General features: G+C 43.7%; 1 protein-coding gene across 1 annotated transcript in view; it reads left to right on the forward strand.

Annotated features, from left to right (window-relative positions):
• Nucleotides 1–26,342, forward strand: part of LOC132833929 (tectonic-3-like) — an 85,739-nt gene that overhangs the window by 13,684 nt on the left and 45,713 nt on the right. The window contains exons 5-6 of the mRNA XM_060852602.1: nt 68–97; nt 24,840–24,945. Of these exons, the coding sequence (XP_060708585.1) occupies nt 68–97; nt 24,840–24,945 (136 nt within the window). The remainder of the gene's footprint in view (nt 1–67; nt 98–24,839; nt 24,946–26,342) is intronic.

Consider the following 26,342-nt stretch of genomic DNA (forward strand, 5'->3'; position numbering starts at 1 on the left):
CTTTTCAACAGTTGTAGGCATGAACGGGACTCTAATTCTCACAGTTTTCTCTCTCCTTTCCTTACAGCCTGAAACATTATCCAAAGCTTCCTATCAGGTAAGGTTCAAAATGATCAATCAGCTCACTTTTGCCAGACAGAGTAATCTTTTCCTTATATAGAACCTTTTTAGTAATGATATGGAGTTATTATGATGCAGTTTGTAGCACTCTTGTCTCTGAGACAGAAGGTCCAAGATAAAGTTCCACTCCAGGTCTAATGGCAAGGGAGGTTTGTTCATAATGTGGCCAAACTAAATTGCCATCATCTCTAAATCATTTCAGCATGCATCACTGGTAGACAGTAAGAAGTGGGAAAGATTCCCAGTGAGCCGTATGAGAGAAAGGTTGGAGACTCTACTATCACTATCTATAGTTCTAGACAATAACATGCATGTAAAAGTGTTTGTTGCAAAAATTTAGATTTCTTGGTTTGGGAGGAGTTGCAGTTGGTTGAATAACATAGATGGCTGATGGGGAATCAGATTCAGTTTTATCCCTGTTCTGCCTGTGTAAAAACATTGCAGGCTCCCTTCAGGCTCCCCTTTATTCTTTTCCTCTCTAACCTTAAACTCATGCCCTCTAGTCTTCGATTCTCCAAACCTGGGAAAAAGATTGAGTGCATTCACCGTATCCATGCCTCTCGTGTTCTTGTGCACTTCTAGAATATCCCCCCTCAGTCTCACACACTCCAGAACAAAAAGTCCTAGCTTTTCAAACTTGTCCTATAACTCAGTCCCTTGAGTACCGGCAATGTTCTTGTAAATTCCTTCTGCACTCTTTCCAGTTTAATGACATCCTTCCTATACCAAGGTGACCAAAACTGAACAAAGTACTCCAAATACCACCTCACCAACATCCTGTAAAACTGCGAAATAATATCCCAACTTCTTTATTCAATGCCCTGACTAATGAAGGCCAGTGTGCAAATACCTTCTTCACTGCCCTGTCTACCTGTGATTCCACTTTCACAGAATCGTGCACCTGCACCCAAACACCTCTGTTCCACTGCACACCTTAAGGCCTTACCATTCACCATGAAACTCCTACCTTGATTTGGCTTTTCAGAATATAAGACCTCACACTTATCTATATTAAACACCGTTTGCCATTTCTCAGTTCACTTCAGCTGATCAAGTTCCTGCTGCAATTTCTGATAACCCTCCTAACTGTGCATAGTACTGCCGATGTTAGTGTCATCTGCAAACTTATTAATCTTGCCTTGTACATTCTCATTCAAATCATTGACATAGATAACAAACAGGAATGGGCCCAGCACCAATCTCCGAGGTACACCACTACTTACAGTCCTCCAATCTGACAAGCACCCTTCCAATAATACTGTCTGCTTCCTACCGTCAAACCAATTGTGTGTCCAATTTACCAGATCCCCCCACCAACCCGGATTCCATGCAACCTAACCTTCTAGAGTAGCCTCCCATGGGGAACTTTAACAAATGCCTTACTGAAATCCATATAGACTATGTCTACCACCCTGCTCTCATCAATTTTCCTGGTCACTTAGAATCGTAGAGATGTACAGCATGGAAACAGGTCCTTCAGTCCAACTAATCCATGCCGACCAGAAATCCCAACGTAATCTAGTCACATTTGCCAGCACTTGGCCCATATCCCTCTAAACTCTTCCTATTCATACACTCATCCAGATTTTAAATGTTTCAATTGTAACAGCCTCCAACCACCTCCTCTGGCAGCTCATTCCATACATGTACCACTTTTTGCATCAAAACGTTGCCACTTAGGTCCCTTTTACGAGGTCAATTCCTGGAATGGTGGGACTATCTTACGCTGAAATATTGGAGGGACTGGGCTTGTATAAGCTTGAATTTAGAAGGCTGAGAGGGGATCTGATTGAGACATATAAGATTATTAAAAGATTGGACTCTGGAGGCAGGACGCATGTTTCCGCTGATGGGTGAGTTCCGTACAAGAGGACATCGTTTAAAAATAAGGGGTAGGCCATTTCGAACAGAGTTGAGGAGAAAGTACTTCACCCAGAGAGTGGTGGGTGTATGGAATGCTCTGTCCCAGAAGGTTGTGGAGGCCAAGTCTCTGGATACTTTCAAGAAAGAGTTGGATAGAGCTCTTAAAGATAGTAGAATCAAGTGTTGTGGAGATAAGGCAGGAGCAGGATACTGATTGAGGATGATCAGCCATAATCATAATGAATGGTGGTGCAGGCTCGAAGGGCAGAATGACCTACTCCTGCACCTATTGTCTATTGTCTATTTATATCTTTCCCCTATTGTGGTTCTGTTCTGTGTTGCAAAAGTTTCGTCCCCTGTCTAGGTGATATCCTCAGTGCTTGGGAGCCTCCTGTGCAGCGCTTCTGTGATGTTTCCTCCGGCATTTATAGTGGTTTGTCTCTGTCGCTTCCAGTTGTCAGTTCCAGCTGTCCGCTGCAGTGGCCGGTATATTGGGTCCAGGTCGATGTGTTTGTTGATAGAATCTGTGAATGAGTGCCATGCCTTTAGGAATTCCCTGGCTGTTCTCTCTTTGGCTTGCCCTATAATAGTAGTGTTATCCCAGTCGAATTCATGTTGCTTGTCATCTGCGTGTGTGGCTACTAAGGATAGCTGGTCGTGTCGTTTCGTGGCTAGTTGGTGTTTGTGGATGCGGATCATTAGCTGTCTTCCTGTTTGTCCTATGTATTGTTTTGTGCAGTCCTTGCATGGGATTTTGTACACTACATTGGTTTTGCTCATGCTGGGTATCGGGTCCTTTGTTCTGTTGAATTGTTGTCTGAGAGTGGCTGTTGGTTTGTGTGCTGTTATGATTTTTAGTGGTCGCAGTAGCCTGGCTGTCAGTTCAGAAATGCTCCTGATGTATGGTAGTATGGCCAGTCCTTTGGGATGCGGCATGTCATCGTTACGTTGTCTTTCCCTTAGGCATCTGTTGATGAAATTGCGCGGGTATCTGTTTTTGGCGAATACATTGTAGAGGTGTTCTTCTTCCTCTTTTTGCAGTTCTGGTGTACTGCAGTGTGTTGTGGCTCTTTTGAATAGTGTCTTGATGCAACTTCTTTTGTGTGTGTTGGGGTGGTTGCTTTCATAGTTCAGGACTTGGTCTGTGTGTGTGGTTTTCCTGCATATCTTTGTGCAGAATTTTCCATTCGGTCTTCTCTGTACCATCACGTCTAGGAATGGGAGTTGGTTGTCCTTTTCTTCCTCTCTCATGAATCTGATTCCTGTGAGTATGGAGTTGATGATCCAGTGTGTGTTTTCTATTTGTGTTTTTAATGATTACAAAGGTGTCATCCACATATCTGACCCAGAGTTTGGGTTGAATTTGCGGTAAAAACTGTTTGTTCTAACCTTTGCATTACTGCTTCTGCTATGAGTCCAGAGATGGGTGAGCTGATGGATGTGCTGTTGATTTGTTCATATATCTGGTTGTTGAATGTGAAGTGTGTTGTGAGGCACAAGTCCAGTAGTTTAAGTATGCAGTCTTTGTTGATAGGTTCACCGTCCTGTTGTCTGTTCTGTATGTCCAGCATTGGCTATTGTTTCTCTGTCTAGGGTTTTGTCGATAGAGGTGAACAATGCCGTTACATGGGATGAGACCGTGGTTTCTTCCTTGTCTATGTGTATATTTCTGATGATGTCCAAGAATTCCTGTGTCGACTGTGTAGAGTGTCTGAATCCGCTGATCAGATGTTTCAGTTTCTGCTGTAGTTCTTTAGCCAGTTTGTGTGATGGTGTCCCTGGTACTGATAGGAGAGAAGGGCTCATGCCCGAAACGTCGATTATCCTGCTCTTTGGATGCTGCCTGACCTGCTGCGCTTTTCCAGCAACACATTTTCATCTCTGGTAGTGATACTATGGATCTGAGTGGAATGTCTGGTTTGTGCACTTTTGGTAATCCATAAAATCTGGGGGTGTTGTTGCTTTCAGGTTTCATTCTTTGTAGGTCAGACCTGGTTATCTGTCCGTTTTTTTGTAGATTCCTCAGTGTGTTTTTTATCCTATTGGTGAGCTGTGGGGTAGGGTCACACTCCCTCTTTTGGTAGGTGTTGGTATCTGCAAGTAGTTGTTGTGCTTTTTGGATGTACTCTGCTTTGTCCAGGATGACCTCTTTCCCCTCTCACCCTAAACCTCTGCCCTCTAGTTCTGGATTCCCTGACCCTAGGGTCAATACTTTGTCTGTTGCCCCTCATGATTTTATAACCTCTTAAAAAGTCACCCTTCAGCCTTTGATGCTCCAGGGAAAACTGCCCCAGAATATTCAGCCTCTCCCTACAGCTCAAATCCTGTAACCCTGGCAACAGCCTTGTAAATCTTGTCTGAACACTTCCAAGTTTAACAACATCCTTCTGATAGGAAGGAGACCAGAATTGCACACAATATTCCAAAAGTGGCCTAACCACCATCTTGTACAGCCGCCACATGACCTCTCAGCTCTTATACTCAATGCTCTGACCAATAAAGGAAAGTCTTCTTCACTATTCTATGTACCTGCAACTCTACTTTCAAGGAGCTATGAACCTACAGTCCAGGTCTCTTTGTTTAGCAATATTCCCTGGGACCTTACCTTTAAGTGTATAAATCCTGCTCTGATTTGTTGTCCCAAAATGCAGCACTTCGCATTTATCTAAATTAAACTTCATCTGCCACTCCTCAGCCCATTGGCCCACCTGATCAAGATCCCATTGTAATCTGAGGTAACCTTCTTCGTTGTCCGCTACACCTCCAATTTTGGTGTCATCTGCAAACTTAACTATACCTCCTATGTTCATATCCAAATCATTTGTATAAATGATGAAAAGTAGTGGACCCAGCAATGATTCTTGTGGCACACCGCTGGTCACAGGCCTCCAGTCTGAAAAACAATGCTCCATCAACACCCTCTATCTTCTATCTTCGAGCCAGTTCTTTATCCATAACCTTGCTAACCAGTCTCCCATGGGGAACGTTGTTGAATAGAGTCCATATAGATCACATCCACCACTGCCCTCATCAATTCTCTTTGTTATTTTTTCAAAAATCTCAATGAAGATTGTGAGACATGATTTTCCACACACAAAGCCATGGTGACTATCCCTAATCAGTCCTTGCATTTCCAAATATGTGTAAACCTTGTCCCTCAGGATTCCCTGCAACAACTTGCCCACTACCGATGACCGACTCACTGGTCTATAGTTCCCTGGCTGGTCCTTACAACCTTTCTTAAATAATGCTACCACGCTAGCCAACCTCCAGTCTTCTGGCACTTCACCTGTGACTATCAATGATACAAATATCTCAGCAAGGGCCCCAGCAATCACTTCCCTAGCTTCCCACAGAGTTTGAGGGTACACCTGATCAGATCCTGGGGATTTATCCACCATTATGCATTTCAAGACATCCAGCACTTCCCTCTTTGTAATATTGGCATTTTTCAAGGTGTCACCATCTATTTCCCCATATTTTGTATCTTCCAGGTCCTCCTCCACAGTAAATACTGATGCAAAATACTCATTTAGTATCTCCTGCAGTTCCACACAAAGGCCGCCTTGCTGATCTTTGAGAGGCCCTATTGTCTCCCTAGTTATCCTTTTGTCCTTAATGTATTTGTAAAAATCTTTTGGATTCTCCTTAATTCTGTTTGCCAAAGCTATCTCATGACCCCTTTTTGCCCTCCTGATTTCCCTCTTAAGTATACTCCTACTGTCTTTATACTCTTCTAAGGATTAACTCGATTTCTCCTGTCTATGTCTTCATTTTCTTAACCAAACCCTCAATTTCTGTTGTCATCCAACAGTCCCTATCAGCCTTTCCTTTCATCCGAGCAGGAATGTACTGTCTCTGGACTCTTGTTATCTAATTTCTTAATGCTTCTCATTTTCCAGCCATACCTTTACCTGTGAACATTCTGTCCCCAGTCACCTTTTGAACGTTCTTGCGTAACACTGTCAAAATTAGCCTTCTCTAATTTAGAACTTCAACTGTTAGATCTGGTCTATCCTTTTATCAAAGTACTCTAACAAATTTGTCAGGCATAATCTCCCATCTACAAAGCCTTGCTGACTCTTCCTAATCAAACCCTCTCCTTCCAAATGCATGTGTTATCCCTCAGAATCTGCTCAAGTAAAATATCTGCCACAGATGTTAAGCTTAGTGGCCTATAGTTCCCAGGCTTTTCTTTGCAGCCCTTCTTGAATAACAAGGTGAGCACTTCGGGGACAGTGACCACAACTCGGTGACTTTTACTTTAGTGATGGAGAGGGATAATCGTGCGCCGCAGGGCAAGAGCTATAGCTGGGGGCAGGGAAATTATGATGCAGTGAGGCATGACTTAGGATGTGTGGATTGGAAAAACAGGCTTCAAGAGAAGAACACTAATGAGATGTGGGGATTGTTCAAGGAGCAGCTACTGCGTGTCCTCGATAGGTATGTACCAGTCAGGCATGGTGTAAAGGGCCTTGTGAGGCAGCCGTGGTTTAGTAAGGAATTGGAGTCCCTTGTGAAAGGGAAGAAGGCGGCATATGTAAAGATGAGGCGTGAAGGTTCAGTAGGAGCGATTGAGAGTTATAAGGTAGCCAGGAAGGAGCTAAAGAGGGAGCTAAGAGAAGCGAGAAGGGGACATGAAAAGTCTTTAGCTGGTAGGATTAGGGAAAACCCAAAGGCTTTCTATAGGTATGTCAAGAATAAAAGGATGACTAGGGTAGGTATCGGTCCAGTCAAGGATAGTAGTGGGAAGTTGTGTGTGGAGGCGGAGGAGATTGGAGAGACATTAAATCAGTACTTTTCATCAGTATTCACTCAGGAACAGGACACTGTTGCTGATGTGAATATGGAATCACAAATAATTAGAATGGATGCCCTGGAAATATGCAGGGAAGAGGTTTTGGGAATATTGGAAAGGATGAATGTAGATAAGTCTCCTGGGCCTGATGGCATTTACCCCAGGATCCTATGGGAAGCTAGGGAGGAGATAGCAGAGCCATTGGCCTGGATTTTTATGTCGTCATTGTCAACGGGAATAGTACCAGAGGACTGGAGGATAGCGAATGTGGTCCCATTGTTCAAGAAAGGGAGTAGGGATAGCCCTAGTAACTATAGGCCAGTGAGTCTGACTTCAGTGGTGGGCAAAGTCTTAGAGAGAATGGTAAGGGATAAGATTTATGAACATCTGGGTAGGAATAACGTGATCAGGGATAGCCAGCATGGTTTTGTGAAGGGCAGGTCGTGCCTCACAAACCTTATTGAGTTCTTTGAGAAGGTGACTAAGGAAGTGGATGAGGGTAAAGCAGTAGATGTTGTGTATATGGATTTTAGTAAGGCGTTCGATAAGGTTCCCCATGGTAGGCTAATGCTAAAACTTCGGAGGTATGGCATTGAGGATACATTAGAGGTTTGGATTAGGAATTGGCTGGCTGGAAGGAGACAGAGGGTAGTAGTTGATGGATTATGTTCATCTTGGAGCGCAGTTACTAGCGGTGTACCACAAGGATCTGTTTTGGGACCATTGCTTTTTGTTATCTTTATAAATGATCTAGAGGAAGGACTTGAAAGCTGGGTAAGCAAGTTTGCGGATGACACAAAAGTCGGTGGAGTTGTGGATAGTGAGGAAGGAAGTGGTAGGTTACAGCGGGATATAGATAAGTTGCAGAGCTGGACGGAAATGTGGCAAATGGAATTCAATGTAGCTAAGTGCGAAGTCGTTCACTTTGGTAGGAATAACAAGATGATGGATTACTGGGCTAATGGTAGGCTACTTGGTAGTGTGGATGAGCAGAGGGATCTTGGTGTCTATGTACACAGATCTCTGAAAGTTGCCACCCAGGTAAATAGTGCTGTGAGGAAGGCATATGGTGTACTGGGCTTTATTGGCAGAGGAATTGAGTTCCGGAGTCCTGAGGTCATGTTGCAGTTGTATAAGACTCTGGTGAGGCCTCATCTGGAGTATTGTGTGCAGTTTTGGTCGCCATACTATAGGAAGGATGTGGAAGCTTTAGAACGAGTGCAGAGGAGGTTTCCCAGGATGTTGCCTGGAATGGTAGGAAAATCTTATGAGGAAAGGCTGAGGCACTTGGGGCTGTTCTCATTGGAGAAGAGAAGGTTTAGGGGAGATCTGATAGAAGTGTATAAGATGATTAGGGGTTTAGATAGGGTAGATACTAAGAACCTTTTACCGCTAATGGAGTCAGGTGTTACTAGGGGACATAGCTTTAAATTAAGGGGTGGTAGGTATAGGACAGATGTTAGGGGTAGATTCTTCACACAGCGGGTTGTGAGTTCATGGAATGCCCTGCCCGTATCAGTGGTGAACTCTCCTTCTTTATGGTCATTTAAGCGGGCATTGGATAGGCATTTGGAAGTTATTGGGCTAGTATAGGTTAGGTAGGATTCGGTCGGCGCAACATCGAGGGCCGAAGGGCCTGTACTGCGCGGTATCCTTCTATGTTCTATGTTCTATGTTAACAATCACTACCCTCCAGTCTTCTGGGACCTCACCCATGGCTAATGATGATGCAGAAATATCAGCTAGGGCCCCTAAAATTTTTTTTCTAGCCTCTTGCAGGATCCTTGGATATAGCTGGTCAGAACCAGGAGATTTATCAGCCTTCATACATTCTAATATGTCCAAAATCACCTCTACCATGATATGGCCTGTCCCCAATATATCACCAGGTTTTTATATCTTTTTCCACGGTAAGCACAGAGGCGAAATATTCACTGAGAACCTTGCCCATCTCCTGTGATTCCACGCATATATGTCTGCTTTGGTCCTTGAGAGGTCTTATTCTCTCTCTAATTATTCTTTTTCAATTAATATTCTTAAAGAATCTTTTTGGATTCTCCCTGATCTTCTCACCTAAGGCTATCTTGTGCCCCTTTTCACCCTCCTGATTTCCTTCTTCAGAAAACCCCTTTAACAGGACAAGCCAAACAAAGACATGCACGAGAATTCCTAGAAGCATGACACTCCAACCAGAACGCTGTCAGCAAACACATCGAGTTAGACCCCATCTACCACTCCCTGAGAAAAGGAACCAGAAGTGACTTCACCACAGGAAATAACATCATCAACCCAAAGAAACCCAAACATGTAAATACAAAGCAGGAATTCTCAGCATGAGGCCCACTGAAGATGTTACCCAGTAGAGTAACAAAATGTCTGGAATGAACATTGCAGCAAACCTCCATCCAAAACCTCAACCTGAGCTACAAATCTTCTGAAAACTCCTTTAACACCTATATACCTCCCAGGGATTCCTGAACTCCAAGTAGCCTGTTCCTGAGTCATCCAGAGTCTCGTATTCCTGCCAACCTTGCAATTCAGCCTCACAGAAACGGAAATGACGGCGGATGATACGCTGTATATGGAGGTTGGTGGGGTGGTAGGTGAGAACCAGTGGGGTTCTGTCCTGGTGGTGGTTGGAGGGGCGGGGCTCAAGGGCGGAGGAGCAGGAAGTGGAGGAGATGCGGTGGAAGGCATCGTCGATCATGTCTGGGGGGAATCCTCAAGGACCTACCACCACCCTCACCTACCACCCCACCAACCTCCATATACAGCGTATCATCCGCCGTCATTTCCGCCACCTCCAAACGGACCCCACCACCAGGGATATATTTCCCTCACCTCCCCTATCAGCGTTCCGAAAAGACCATTCCCTCCGTGACTCCCTCGTCAGGTCCACACCCCCCACCAACCCTACCTTCACTCCCGGTACCTTCCCCTGCAACCGCAAGAAATGCAAAACTTGCGCCCACACCTCCTCCCTTACTTCTCTCCAAGGCCCCAAGGGATCCTTCCATATCTGCCACAAATTCACCTGCACCTCCACACACATCATCTATTGCATCCGCTGCACCCGATGTGGCCTCCTCTATATTGGGGAGACAGGCCGCCTACTTGCTGAACGTTTCAGAGAACACCTCTGGGACACCCGGACCAACCAACTCAACCACCCCGTGGCTCAACACTTTAACTCCCCCTCCCACTCTACCAAGGACATGCAGGTCCTTGGACTCCTCCATCGTCAGACCATAACAACATGACGGTTGGCGGAAGAGCGCCTCATCTTCCGCCTGGGAACCCTCCAACCACAAGGGATGAACTCAGATTTCTCCAGTTTCCTCATTTCCCCTCCCCCCACCTTGTCTCAGTCGAATCCCTCGAACTCAGCACCGTCTTCCTAAACTGCAATCTTCTCCCTGACCTCTCTGCCCCCATCCCTCTCAGGCCTACCACCCTCACCTTGACCTCCTTCCACCTGTCACATCTCCATTGCCCCTCCCCCAAATCCCTCCTCCCTACCTTTTATCTTTGTCTGCTGGACCCACTTTCCTCATTCCTGATGAAGGGGTTGTGCCTGAAACGTCAAATTTCCTGTTCCTTGTATGCTGCCTGACCTGCTGCACTTTTTCAGCAACACATTTTCAGCTCTGAAAATCTCCAACATCTGCATTCCTCACTTTCTCCTCGAAGCCTATAGCACAACACCAATAACGTCCCCATCCCCTTCTTGCTTCTGAGCTCTATCCACAAAACCTCAGTGGGTGATCTGTCATGTATTTCCTCTCTGACTACAGAGTGACACTCGCCTGAATCTAAATGCAGCTCCCACTCCCTGCTTTCCTCCACCCAAAGCACCTATACCCTGACACATTAAGCTGGCAATCGCTTTGCCATGTTTCTATAATGGCTGCAATATCCCAGCCCCACATACCTATCCACAACCTGGGTTCATCGGCCTTATCTGCCAGTCCTCTTGCACTGAAATAAATATAATTTAATCCAACGAGGCATTCCACGCTCCATGTTATGTTCCAGCCTGACCTGTCTCTTCAACTTACTACTTTTGATTACTGTGTCTCTTTCCAGCCTTGTACTTGCCCCCTTGCTGTTGATGATCCCACTCCCCCTCCAATCAATTTTAAACTCTCTCTTGTAACACCAGCAAACCTGGCGACCAAGATATTAGTCTGCCTCCAGTTCAGGTCCAACAAGTCCCTCTTGTACAGGTCACTTCTGGCCCAAAAAGATCTCAATGAACTAAAAAACTGAATCTCTGCCATCTGCACCAATTCTTTAGCCATGCATTCATCTGCCATAACCTCCTGTTCTTTCCCTCACTAGCACGTGGCACTGAAAGTAACCCAGAGATTACCATCATTGAGTTTCTGGTTTTTAACTTGTTTCCGAGCTCTCTAATCAGTCCGCACCTTGAGAACATTCTGCAGCTGCTCCAGGACATCCTGGATCCTGGCACTCGGGAGGCAACATTCCATCCTGGATTCTCTGTTATGGTCACAGAATCTCCCCCTAACTATTGAGTCTCCTGTCACTAAGGCCCTATTTACCTTTACTCTTTCCCGTTGTGCCTGAGAGCAACTCATAGTGCCACCGCACCCCTCCCCCTCCCAAGGAGTATCCAAAACGGGCAATGTATTCGAGGGGAATGGCCATAGTAGATTCCTGCTCTCTCTGCCTATTCCCTTTGTCTTTCCTGGTGGAAGCCTGACTTCCATACTTTGCCCTGCAGCTCTGCAAACTTTGCAATAGACTTCCAACTTAGTTTTGATCTGAATGAGTTGTCTACTTAGTGTTCCTAAATCCCTCTGCCTGTCCATATTTAATGGTGTCTTGTCACATAGACCATGAGATGGCGACCTGTGGCCATGTGGAGAAAAAAGTTTTTGAAGTTCTTTCACACGAGGCTGTGGTAACTCTTTGGTAGAGGTGTGAACTTGATCCCACTTCCTACCCTTTTTAATTGTACTCCAGAATATTTTGCTTCAAGTATTATCTAGTTTTATAGTGAAAGTCACCCATGAATCTGCTTTTAGGCTATATGTCACAGTACCACGTAGATCTTACCATCGCCTGTGGCTTCACAACGCACAATTATTGATTAGACCACCTCTGATATCTCTTCTATGTTGCTTTGTGCCCCTGGATCCATTCCCTTCACAATCTGATGTATTCTGGCTGCCCAAAAAAAAACTCTGCTTCGATTTGCTTAATGAATGTTTAATGATTTACTATACATTAAAAACAAGTGGATAACTAGAGAGAAGGTAAAACCACTGTTCTCAGGATGGTAACGGGTGACAAGTGATGTTCTGCAAGGCTCAGTGTTGGGGCCACAACTTTCCACTTTATACATTAATGAAGAAACCGAGATGTTGGGAAAATGTTTTCATGGAGATTTGATGAAGTGTGCTAATACACTAGGGCATCTTGAGATAATGGAAGAACTGGTGTTGGGTCACTTTAAGAGTATTAAAGTGGTATCTACCCCAGGTTATTGAGAAAAACAAGAGAGGAGATTGCTGAGGCCTTGACCAAGATCTTTTTATCGTCACTTATCACTGGAGAGGTCTCGGAGCACTGGCGAGTAGCTAATGTTGTTCTACTATTCAAGCAGAGAAATAGGGAAAATCCACGAAATGTTGGACTGCTGAGTCTCACATCAGTGGATAAGTAGCTATTGGAGAGAAAGGATTTACTCAAATTTGGAAAAGTATTTGCATAGTAGCTTTGTGCAGGGCTGATGATGTCTTAACTAACTTGATTGATCACCTTCGTCACCTCCTTGTAAAAATCAATGAGGCTAAAGCAGTGGATGTTGTCTGAATGGATTTTAGTACGGCTTTTGACAAGGTTCTTCATGGAAGGCCCATCCAGAAGATTACGATGCATGGAATCCATGGTGACTTGGCTGCGTGGATTCAGAATTGGCTGGAGCTCCATAACTAGTGGTGTTCTGCAGGGATCTGTACTAGAGCCTCTGCTGTTTGTGAAACATATAAATGACTTCGATGAATACGTAGATGGGTGGGCCAGTAAGTTTGCAGATGATACAAAAATCGGTCGAGTTGTGTACAGTATACAAAGTTGTCAAAGGATATGGTGGGATATAGGTCAGTTGCAGCCATGGGTAGAGAAATGGCAGATAGAGTTTAATCCAGGTAAGTCAGAGGTGTTGCACTTTGGGAGATCAAATATTAAGGAAAAGTATACAGTATACAGGACACTGAAGAGCATTGATGTAGCCATGATGTGGAGGTGCCGGTGTTGGAATGGGGTGGATAAAGTTAAAAGTCACATAACACCAGGTTATGGTCCAACAGTTTATTTAGAAGTACAAGGATTTGGAATGCTACTCCTTCAGGTCACTAATGGGGCAGGATTCTGTTGACTATCCTCCAAGGCTGACTTTGGGATATGCAACATTGCAGAGTTGCTGAGCAGAGGCTGATAGCCAAGTTCAGCACACTCACACTCACACTCTCCATATGTATATACACACACCCCAATGGGATGAACTTGCATCTGTTCAAAAAGCACACACTCTATAGGCAGTCAGTCCATGTGACATTTTATCAATTCGTATTTTGGAAATAGAACCAGTCTGACTCAAGTTTGAGATACAGACAGACTTTTAACTTCACACTGTTAATGCATTGTCTGAGCTGAGATGTCACTTTTGTAATAAAACGATAAGTTATCTCAGGAATGTAACTTGAAAGAAGTCTGGGATTTATATGTTAATGAACTGAAACCTGCAATTCCATTCTCGGTGATTAAAGATTTAACAGCAATCTAGATTTGTTCAATACATCCCATCAGTTGTTTGACACTTTGATCTTTTACTATAAATTCTGCATCCTATGATTCTACTCCACTAACAACCTGACTAAGGAACAATGCTCCAAAAGCTTGTACTTCCAAATAAACTGTTGGACTATAACCCAGTGTGTATGATTTTTAGCACTGATGTACAGAGGGATCTTGGCGTTCAAGTCCATAACTCTCTAAATGTGGAGTAAGTAGATATGGTGGTAAAGAAGGCATCGAGCTTGCCTTTATTTGTCAGAGAATTGAGTACAAAGGTCAGGTTCAAGAGTGTGGTGCTGGAAGAACGCAGCAGGCCAGGCAGCATCTGAGGATCAGGAAAATCAACGTTTCGGACAAAAGGTTTGGTTAGGCGATACTTGTTTTCACTTCTGGCTGCCACATCACAGGAATGATGTGGAGGTTTTGAAATGGATGCAAAAGAGGTTTACCAAGATACTGCCTGGATTAGAGGGAATGAGCTATAAGTAGGGGCTGGAAAGCCTCAGGATGTTGTCTCTGGCACAGCGGAAACTGAGGGGAGACTTGATAGATGACCATAAAATTATGAGATGCATAGATGGGGCTAACGGTCAAAGTTGAAATATCTAAAACTAGGGGGTATGCTTTTAAGTTGGTAAAGGGAAAGTTCAAAGGAGATATGCGGGGCAAGTTTTTTTACATAGAGAATAGTAGGATTCTTGAATGCATTGCCAGAGATAATGGTGAAGGTAGATACAATAGGATATGTGTCAGGCACATATAAGTTAGATAAGCAAGTGAATATGCAAGAAGTGGAAGGATATGCACTAAGGGCAGGCAGAAGAGGTTAGGTTAGTTTGGCATCATGTTTGGCACAACATCGTGGACCGATGGGCCCGTTCCTGTACTGTACAGTTTGATGTTCTATAGTATTTTTAATTTTGTAATTATCCACTTTGAAACATCCATCAGTTATGTTTCTGTAGCTACCTATCAATGTAGCCACCCCCAACAAGGGCACCCTGTCAAAATCAATATTTTCTCTTCCCCTGATGAATCAGCCTAATAAGCCCCTCCAATTCTCTTCCTCATGTCCACGAGATACAAGCTGAAATAGATCGGCTGGACATAGGGATCAGGTGTTGCAGGATCAGACTGGGCCATGTTAGGGCTGGTTTAGGAAAACTGCTCATGATTGCAGCATCATCCTGCAGCACAAAGATACCTCCAGCAGCTTTCATTGCAGCAAACTATCTTCTTAAACTCTTTCCCTTCTTTTCTCTTTTCTCACCTCCAACAGTAAGTGCAAACAGTGTTTGGACACTGGAAGTGAGGCTGATTATCTGTCTGTGCAGCTTTCCTCCCTTTGCTGATCCCAGTGAGTGAACATTTTTGAAGGTCATCGATTCCACATCCCCCCCCCTCACCAAACACATACAATTGACGAGTTTTTCTGTTGTCTCACTTGTGGTGCTGCAATGCTAATCTTGATCATGACCTCCACTTATTTCAGCTGTCACAATAAAAAATTAGAGTCATAGCATCATACAGCATAGAAACAGACCATTTAGTCCAACTGGTCCAAACTGACCAAATTGAATAGACCCATCTGCCTGCATTTTCATATTCCTCCAAATCTTTCATATTCCTGAACTTACCTCAATGTCTTTTAAATGTTGTAACAGTATCCACATCCACCACTTTGGTAGTTCATTCCACACATGAACCACTGTCTGTGTCAAAAAGAATTTGTTTCTCATGTGCTCTATAAATTTTTCTCCTCCCACCTTAAACATACACCCGCTAGTTTTGAACTCCCCCACTTTAGGGAAAGAAAAACCTTGCCATTCACCTTATTTATGCCTCTCGTGATTTTATAAACCTCAATAAGGTCACCCCTCAACCTTTTACACTCCACTGGAAAGAGTCCCAGTCTATTTTTATATCTCAAACCCTCCATTCCCAGTAATATCCTGGTAAATATTTTCTGAACCCTCTCCAGTTTAATAATATCCTTCCCAGAACAGAGCAACCCGAACTGCACACAGTATTCGAGAAGAGGCCTCACCAATGTCCTGTACAATCTCAATATGATGTTCCAACTCCTATATGTCTACTGCTCAGCCCACATCAGTATCTTTTTGCTTACTTCATTAAAAATCTCAATCAAGTTTGTGAGGCATGATTTTCCTCATAGTTAGGTTGGACGCTAGAAGGTAGAATAAGCAGTGCAGCAATCTCAGGATTGCTACCAGTGCCATGTGCTAGTGAGGCTCAATAGACAGCAAGTGCAGATGAACACGTGGCTGCAGGACTGGTGTAGGATGAAGGGCTTCAGATATGTGGATCACTGTGATATCTTCTGGGGAAGGTGGGAGCTGTACAAGAAAGGCAAGTTGCACTTGAACTGGAGGGACACCAATATCCTGGGTGGGATGTTTGTTGCAGCTCTTAGGAAGGTTTAAACTAGATTGGCAGGGGGATGGTGACATGATACACCAGACACAGCGTGTAGAGATTAGTGAGGAGGGATAGGCACTTGACAGGACAAAGGTGCAGTCAGTGTGATGGGTTGAAGTGTGACTATTTTAACACAAGAAGTATCAGGGATAAGAGTGGTGAACTCAGAACATGGATCAGTACTTGGAACTATGATGTTGTGGCCATTACGGAGACTTGGATGTCACTGGGGCTGGAATGGGTATTGGATGTTCCAGGGTTTAGTGGTTTCAAAGAGGTGGAGGAGTGGAATTGCTAATCAGGGATAATATCACAGCTGCAGCAAGGGAGATCATCGAGGAGGGTTTATCTATAGCATCAGTGTAGGTGGAAGTCAGAAACCAGAAAGGAGCAGTCACTTTATTGTGAGCTTTTGATAGCCCCCCACTCCCCCAAAAGCAACAGACACACTGAGGAGCAGATTGGGAGGCAGATTTTGGAAATGTGTAGAAGTAACCAGTTTATTGTCATGGGTGACTTTACCTTTCCTATTATTGATTGTAACCTACTTAGTTCAAATATGGAACTATTTTTGTCAGGTGTGTCCAGGAAGGATTCCTGACACAATAGGCTGAGTAGAGGGGAGGCCATATTTGGTTTGCTGCTTGGCAATGAACCATGCCAGGTGTCAGATCTCTTGAGCAAGCATTTTGGTGATAGTGATCACAACTCTGTGACCTTTACCTTACTCGGGGAGAGGGATAAGAGCAGACGGAATGGGAAAGTATTTAATTGGGGGAGGGGAATTTTAATGCTATTAGGCAGAAACTGGGGTGCCAAAGTTGGGGAACAGATTTTCCCAGGGAAATGTGCAACAGAAATGTGAGGCTTGTTTAGGAAGCGTGTGCTGATAGTGCTGGACAGGTTTGTCTCACTGAGGCAAGGAAGGGATGGCAGGTTATGGAGCATCTAGTCAAGAGAAAGAAGGAAGCTTACTTAAGGTTGACGGAAGGATCAGACAGGGCTTTAGAGGATTACAAGAGAATTAGAAAGGAGCTGAATAATGGACTTAAGAGTGCTAGAAGAGGACATGATAAAGCTTAAGTAGGTAGTATGAAGGAAAACCCTGAGGCGTTGTACATTTACACGAGGAGCAAGAGGATGGCCAGTGTGAAGGTCGATCAGAGATAGTGGAGGGAACTTGTGCCTGGAGTCAGAGCAAGTTGGGGTGGTCCTTAACAAATACTTGGCCGCAGTATTCACTACTGAGAGGGACCTTCACATTTCTGAGGACAGCATGAAACAGACTGAAATGCTAGAAAAGGTTAATGTTAGGAAGGGGGATGCGCTGAAAAATTTTGAAAAACAAAAGGATTATTAAATCCCCTGGGCCAGACGGGATATACCCTCGGTTACTACAGGAAGCGAGGGAAGAGATTGCTGCGCCTTTAGCTATGATCTTTGTGTCCTCACTGTCCACTGGAGTAGTCCCAGATGATTGGAGGGTGGCAAATGTTATTCCCTTGTTCAAGAAAGGGAATAGGGATAATCCTAGGAACTGAGGACCAGTCAGTCTTACTTCAGTGGTGGGCACAAAGTATTGGAGAGGATTCTGAGAGGCAGGATTTATGATGACTTGGAAAACCATAGTTACAAATCTCACAACAGGTTATAGTCCAACAGGTTTATTTGGAAGCACTACATTTCAAAGCATTGATCCTTCATCAGGGGTGGTTGTGGAGAATATGACACAGAATTAAAAACAGATGTTTACAGTGTGATGTAACTGAAATTATATATTGAAAAAGATCTGGATTGTTTGATAAGTCTCTCATCTTTTAGAGTGATTTGGAGATGCCGGTGTTGGACTGGGGTGTACAAAATTAAAAGTCACACAACACCAGGCTATAGTCCAACAGGTTTAATTGGAAGCACTAGCTTTCGTAGCACCGCTCCCTCATCAGATGGTTGTGGTCTGATGAAGGAACAGTGCTCTGAAAGTTAGTGCTTCCAATTAAACCTGTTGGACTATAACCTGAACCTTTTGAAATGTCCATGTTGGTTTCAGTTCTTTCATAAGTAAAGTAAATCCCAGAACTTTTTTAAAGTTACCTTCTCAAGTGAACTTTAACGATAGGTGCCGTGTCGACCCAGATAATGTATTGAAGGTGTGAGGTGCCCTGTGTGAGGCTGTCTGTTCTGCAATGTTCAGACTTATTCTATTTCTAAACAAGGGATTTACGGAATCTTAGATGGATTCATGCAGTTTTTGAGCAAAATCAAATTTAATTCTGCAGGTGTGTGTGTGTGTGTGTGTGTGTGTGTCGTGCAATGGGTCACCTATAGTGTGAAATGAATGCAAGGTCCCAGCTGAAGCAATCTGCATGGATACCAAACTTGGCTCGGCCACTTTGCATTGTTGCCTATCCCGAATTCCGGAGTCCGTCTTGGAGGATAGTCACCTGAAGTTCCGAGGTCAAATGTCCCGGACCACTGAAGTTCACTGACTGGGAGGCAACACTCCTGTCTGTTGATTGTTGTGTGGTGTCCATTCATCCGTTGCTAGCCTCTGCTCGGTCTCACCAATGTACTGCGCCTCAGGGCATCCTTATCTGTAGCGTATGCAATAGACAATGTTGGCCGAGTCACGTGAATACCTGCCACATATATGCTGGGAGGTGTCCCCACGTGTATTGGTAGTACACTGAACTAGGCTGATAAGTGGAACTTTAAAAAAGTTCTGGGATTTACATGTGAAAAAACTGAAACCAACGTGGTCAATCTAAAAGATGAGAGACTTAACAAACAATCCAGGTCTTTCTCTATATATAATTTCAGTTACATCACATTGTAAACATTTGCTTTAAATTCTGTGTCTTACGATCTTATACTTCACAACCACCTGATGAAGGAACAGCACTCCGAAAGGTAGTGATTCCAAATAAACCTTTGGACTATAACCTGGTGTTGTGTGATTTTTAACTTTGTACACTCCAGTCCGACACTGGCATCTCCAAATCTGGAAAACCATAGGTTGACCAGACAGTCAACATGGCTTTGTGAGGGGCAGGTCATGTCTCACAAACCTTGTTGAATTCGTTGAGGAGTTGACAAACCACATTGATGAAGGTCGAGCAGTGGAGATGATGTACATGGATTTTCGCAAGGCGTTTGATAAGGTTCCCCATGGTAGGCTCTTTCAGAAAGTAAGGAAGCCTGTTTGGCTGGATACAGGATTGGCTGGCCAATAGAAGTGGTGATAGATAGAAAGTGTTTAGCCTGGAGTTTGGTGATCAGTGGTGTTCCGCAGGGATTGATTCTGGGACCTCTGTTCTTTGTGATTTTTATGAATGATTTGGATGAGGAAGTGGAAGAGTGGATTAGTAAGTTTGCTGATGACACGAATGTTGACGGAGTGGTGGATAGTGCGGACGGCTGTTGTAGGTTGCCAAGAGGCATTGATAGGATGTAGAACTGCGTTGATAAGTGGCAAATAGAGTTCAACCTGGAAAAGTGTGAAGTGATTCACTTTGGAAGGTTGAATTTGAATGCAGAGTCCAAGGTTAAAGGCAGGATTCTTGGCAGTATGGAGGAACAGAGGGATCTTGGGGTCCATGTCAAGGATAGTAGTGGGAAGTTGTGTGTGGAGGCGGAGGAGATTGGAGAGACATTAAATCAGTACTTTTCATCAGTATTCACTCAGGAACAGGACACTGTTGCTGATGTGAATATGGAATCACAAATAATTAGAATGGATGCCCTGGAAATATGCAGGGAAGAGGTTTTGGGAATATTGGAAAGGATGAATATAGATAAGTCTCCTGGGCCTGATGGCATTTACCCCAGGATCCTATGGGAAGCTAGGGAGGAGATAGCAGAGCCATTGGCCTGGATTTTTATGTCGTCATTGTCAACGGGAATAGTACCAGAGGACTGGAGGATAGCGAATGTGGTCCCATTGTTCAAGAAAGGGAGTAGGGATAGCCCTAGTAACTATAGGCCAGTGAGTCTGACTTCAGTGGTGGGCAAAGTCTTAGAGAGAATGGTAAGGGATAAGATTTATGAACATCTGGGTAGGAATAACGTGATCAGGGATAGCCAGCATGGTTTTGTGAAGGGCAGGTCGTGCCTCACAAACCTTATTGACTTCTTTGAGAAGGTGACTAAGGAAGTGGATGAGGGTAAAGCAGTAGATGTTGTGTATATGGATTTTAGTAAGGCGTTCGATACGGTTCCCCATGGTAGGCTAATGCTAAAACTTCGGAGGTATGGCATTGAGGATACATTAGAGGTTTGGATTAGGAATTGGCTGGCTGGAAGGAGACAGAGGGTAGTAGTTGATGGATTATGTTCATCTTGGAGCGCAGTTACTAGCGGTGTACCACAAGGATCTGTTTTGGGACCATTGCTTTTTGTTATCTTTATAAATGATCTAGAGGAAGGACTTGAAAGCTGGGTAAGCAAGTTTGCGGATGACACGAAAGTCGGTGGAGTTGTGGATAGTGAGGAAGGAAGTGGTAGGTTACAGCGGGATATAGATAAGTTGCAGAGCTGGGCAGAAATGTGGCAAATGGAATTCAATGTAGCTAAGTGCGAAGTCGTTCACTTTGGTAGGAATAACAAGATGATGGATTACTGGGCTAATGGTAGGCTACTTGGTAGTGTGGATGAGCAGAGGGATCTTGGTGTCTATGTACACAGATCTCTGAAAGTTGCCACCCAGGTAAATAGTGCTGTGAGGAAGGCATATGGTGTACTGGGCTTTATTGGCAGAGGAATTGAGTTCCGGAGTCCTGAGGTCATGTTGCAGTTGTATAAGACTCTGGTGAGGCCTCATCTGGAGTATTGTGTGCAGTTTTGGTCGCCATACTATAGGAAGGATGTGGAAGCTTTAGAACGAGTGCAGAGGAGGTTTACCAGGATGTTGCCTGGAATGGTAGGAAGATCGTATGAGGAAAGGCTGAGGCACTTGGGGCTGTTCTCATTGGAGAAGAGAAGGTTTAGGGGAGATCTGATAGAAGTGTATAAGATGATTAGGGGTTTAGATAGGGTAGATACTAAGAACCTTTTACCGCTAATGGAGTCAGGTGTTACTAGGGGACATAGCTTTAAATTAAGGGGTGGTAGGTATAGGACAGATGTTAGGGGTAGATTCTTCACACAGCGGGTTGTGAGTTCATGGAATGCCCTGCCCGTATCAGTGGTGAACTCTCCTTCTTTATGTTCATTTAAGCGGGCATTGGATAGGCATTTGGAAGTTATTGGGCTAGTATAGGTTAGGTAGGACTCGGTCGGCGCAACATCGAGGGCCGAAGGGCCTGTACTGCGCTGTATCCTTCTATGTTCTATGTTCTATGTTCTATGCTCATATATCCCTCAAAGTTTCCACCCAGATTGATGGGGTTGTTAAGAAGGTGTATGGTGTATTGGCCTTCATTAGCAAGGGAATTGAGTTTAAGAGCCTCGAGGTTATGCTGCAGCTCTACAGAGCCCCGGTTAGACCACACTTGAAATATTGCGTTCAGTTCTGGTCATCTCATTATAGGAAAGATGTGGAAGCTTTTGAGAGCATGCAGAGGAGATTTACCAGAATGCTGTCTGGACTGGAGAGCATATCTTCTAAAGAAATCTTGAGGGAGTTCAGGCTTTGCTCATTGTAGCGAAGAAGGATGAGAGGTGACTTGATAGAGGTGTATAAGATGTTGAGAGAAATAGATAGAGTTTTCCAGATAGTCAGAGATGTTTTCCCATGGTGGAAATGTCTGTCATGATGGCATAATTTTAAGGTGATTGGAAGAAGGTTTCAGGGCGATGTCAGAGATAGGTTCTTTACTCAGAGAGTGATGGGGCGAGGAATGCGCTGCCAGCAATGGTAGTAAGTCAGATACACCAAGGACATTTAAGCAAGTCTTGGATAGCACTTGAAGGTTAGTAAAATGAGGAGTATGTTGGAGAGTCTGATCTTACTTTAAGATAAAAGGTCAGCACATCATCAAGGGCTGAAGGGCCTGCAATGTGCTGAATTGTTCTATGTTATAAAACCATGCTGACTATCATCAATCAACCATTGCCCCTCCAACTGCATCTAAATCCAATCTTTCAGAATCACTTCCAACAGTTTACCCACCACCAATGTCAGACTCACAGGTCAATAGTTTCCAAACTTCGCCTTTCTTAAAGCATGCCACATTAGCCACGCTCCAGTCCTCTGGTATTTCACCTGTGTTTCTGGATGATACAGATATTTCTGTATTGGGGGGGGGGGGGGGGCATAATTTCTTCCCTAAATTCCCTAGGAAACACTTGGTCAGGTCCTGGAGGTTTATCTACCTTTATGTTTTCTAAGACCTCCAGCACTTCCTCTTCTGTATTTGAACAACTTCTTGACAAAATCATAAAACGTCCACCTGTGTGACTGTGGCATAGGGAATCCGTTCCTCCTCACCGCCTTGATCCGTCACCAGACTTTGTTTTTATTTGATGTTTGTAAGCACACTATCCTCCTCTCGTTGTCCTCCAACTGGATGTCTGGTCCGAAGGCAGTTACTGAAAGGGTTTATCATTGGCCATTGCTTTCCCCTTTACCACATGCTTTCTCATCCTGTTATCTAACTGGAATAATAATCTAGAGATTCAGGCTAATATTCTGAGACCATGGATCCAAGCCAACTATGGCTGCTGGCGGAATTTAGACTCAATTAATTGTACAACTCTAATATCCATATTAGGTACTGTAAAACTAGTATTAATTGTCGAAAGAACTCATTAGTTCACGGGTGTCCTTTGGAGATGGAAGTCTGCCACCCTTCACAGATCTGGCTTACACGTCATTCCTGATCCAAGAAAATGTATACGGTTGATCCTTAACTACCCTTTGAAGTGGCCAAAGTAGACACGGACTTCGAGGGTGAATAGACAGAGTCAACAATTGCTGGCTTTGCCAGCGACACTAAAATCTCATGAACAAAATACATTTAAAGCCAGAACATTTGCTTTATGCATGTATGCAGCCAACAAGTCCTTTGACCATCCTCTGTCTCAAAGTTGTCAGGCAAAAGATGAGAGTGAAGATAATAAATCGAACATATTCTGTCATCAGATAGTTCCTTCTTCAACATTGAAAACTGGATGAGCAAGCATTTCTTCCATGCCAATACTGGGATGGTCAAAGCCATTAATTACCTCTAGTCACAAGTGCTCTTCCTTTCCCTCGCTTGATGATAAATGAGACTGTTCAAAGCCTTGATATCCACTTTTTTTTTCCTGTGGGCTTTTGAAATAAGATCAGAAGTATAGTCTCAAGGTTTGACCACAAGGTGAATTTCAGAATACATGTCTATGCCATAACAAAGACTGCCTGTTTTTCATCTCTGTAACTTGGAGGTAGTGAGGACTGGACATGCTGGAAAGTCAGAGTCAATAATGCGTGGAGCTGAAAAACAACACAACAGGTGAAGCAGTGTCAGAGGAGCAGGAGAATCAATGTTTCAGGTCGGGATCCTTCAGAGACCTGATGAAGGGTCCAGACTCAAAAGATTGATAGTCCTGCTGCTCTGAAGCTGTTGATCTGCTGTGTTTTTTCCAGGTCCAGACTTTATCTAGTTTAATCTCTGTAACACAGTTGACTCTGCTGGCAGCTCTCCTTTCAGTCATCACACTCCATTGCAGACCATTTGGTGCTCCTCCATGCCTTCATGATTAGATCCATTGGCTTTCCTGTGTCTACTGCTCCTCTCCCTGTCTGTATTGATGGGAAAGGTGAAGTTTTGGAAGTGGTGGTGGGTTCTTGCCTATTTGCCTGTTTGGGCTGTCATCTAATTCCTCAATGGCGGCATCATTCCAACATTTTACCCCATCGGATGGGGCTGTGAAAACAAATAAGTCCCCCTTTTATAGAGAACCTTTCACAACCTCAGGTGCCCCGTGTGAGTATCAAGCTAGTGAGTCCTCTTGAAATATAGTCACTATTATAAATGGGCACTGTTTGAGGTACAGCACCATCACACCGTCAGTAACAATGAGATCATCTGTCTTTTTATTCTAAACTGACTGTGCGGGCAGCGATAGAGGTAGCTTAACCCTCGTACTAATCATACTGCGAACTTGTCTTCACTGTTCTTCCAATATCAGCACCAGAATCTATTGTATCAAAGTGAGAAAGCAACTACTGCCTCGGTTTCATGCCTCAACCAGAAAGACAGCACGTCTTACAGGGCAGCATTGAGGAGATAGTATGAAGCAAAGGTTATCCACTCGTGGAGTTCAGTTAGCAAAATTTCGATGAAAAGAGGAGTGCACATGTGTCATGTACAGCAGTGTGAGAACATAAGTAACAGGAGTAAGAATGAGTCCCATGGCCCCTTGGGCATGCTCGGCTCTTCAATAAGGTCAGAACTGATCTGAATGTGGTTTTAACGCCATTCTCCAAAGTGCCCTCTGCCTCCATAATCCTTGATGTCCTTCTTGACCAAATACCTATCCAATTCAGCCTGTCGTGTTTCCCAGTCTCCACTTGCTTTCTGGGTTCATGAATTCCAAAGAAGAATGACCCTCTGTGAGAAAAAGTTTCTCCATCTTTAATGGATATTTCCTCATGAGAGAAGCAGGTGTCCACCCTGAGAAAACCATTCAGGATTGTACAGAGATGTTTCACTAACCTGTTTGAGATATGTTATCCCATACCTCTTGTGTAAAGATAACATTCCATGGTGCCTGCATTCTGAGGTGTTGTGATACTGCATTGAAGAGGAACAGTCTAATGACAGAACATGCTCAATTTGTTACCTTCAAACATCTTTTGCCTCCATTTGTCCAGGTTGGTGACCAGATCAAAGTTATCCTGTTGGAATCGTTTTCACTGGGCATTTTGCGGCAGCCGACAGCATTGACAGGAGGAGAGTGCACTGACAGGAATCCGGTTGGTATGTACCCTCCTCACTCTGCAGCATTCTGAACCAGCCTTATGTCGTTGTTCCTTCAAGAATTGTTCTGGATGTTCATTGGCTGTTTCTACTTCACATTTCGTCTCATATAGCTGTAATCTGTTGATTGATAATGGAAGGAAATGCAGAATATTGAGGTTGCCGCACAGGTTTCAGAAAGACACCCACACAGACACTGACGTGCACACATTCAGATATGCACATGTACACAAATGCACCCACAGTATGGGCGACATAGGCATACAGATACAAATATACAAATTAGGAGCAGAAGTAAACCATTCAGCTCTTCAAATCTGCACCGCCATTCAATGGGATATCTCTTAGACTGCCTATTTGTTTATGTTTTGAATTCCCATCCGTCCCTACAAACTTAGATACTTGTTAAGCAAGACAATTAATCCATTCTACTTTAAAAATACTCACTGACTGTGCCAGCTCCTGTGGCAGCGTTCTGAATCCCAGCGATCCTCTGAATCAGCAAAAATTCTCCTCATCTCTGTCCTAAAAGGGTATCCCCTACTTTTTAACAATGCCTGTGTTGGGAAGGCAGGTTTTGTTTGTGATCAGTTCGTTCCTTCGCAGCAATCTTTGCCATTTAAAAAAAAATCCTTCCAGAGTTGGTTTCAATTGGCTCTTGTTTTAAAATGAAAAAAAAACTTACATTTATTTGTCTGGTTAAACTTCAATTAAATTTCCCCTGACATGCTCGAAGTAGCAACTTGTATCAATTATTTAAACAGTCTGAATTTCAGAAACAATTCTGTCCAAGGGTGGTGGTTTTAAACATAGTGTTTAGATTTGAGATGTAAATAATCACATCCAGTTCAGGACTTTCCCATTTTCACGTACATTGAGCAAGCTTCATATTGTGTTCTTAAAACCTGTTTAAAACACTAAAATAAAAAAGAACCTCTCACTCTACAAGAAGCCCATGAGTTAATATTGTCTAAACATACCTTTTGAATTGAGAATCAAAAGTGTAGTTATGTTCAAATCTCATATCTAGCCACCCAGAAGTAGTGATAGTGGGGGATTTCAACTTCCCCAGCATTAACAAGAGTGGTTAAAATATGAATGGTTTAGAAGGACTTGATTTTTAATCTACATTAAGGCGATTATTTTTTAAGTGAGTAGAAAGTCCTGTAAAAAAAATGGAAATTTTGATTTTAACTTCAGGTAGTGAATTAATTGAAATATTAGTTAAATATTTTGCAGACAGTGGTCATAATTCCATTACTTTCAAGATTGTTATGGAGAAATGATGTTCTAAACTGGGGTAAAGGCTGATTTTGGTCAGGACAGATAAGATTTCCCATGGTAGACTGGGCGGAAACACTTTTGGGTAACTCTTTGTCAGACATATGGGGCACATT

Source organism: Hemiscyllium ocellatum, chromosome 38 (genome assembly GCF_020745735.1).
Source record: "Hemiscyllium ocellatum isolate sHemOce1 chromosome 38, sHemOce1.pat.X.cur, whole genome shotgun sequence".
NCBI lineage: Eukaryota > Metazoa > Chordata > Chondrichthyes > Orectolobiformes > Hemiscylliidae > Hemiscyllium > Hemiscyllium ocellatum.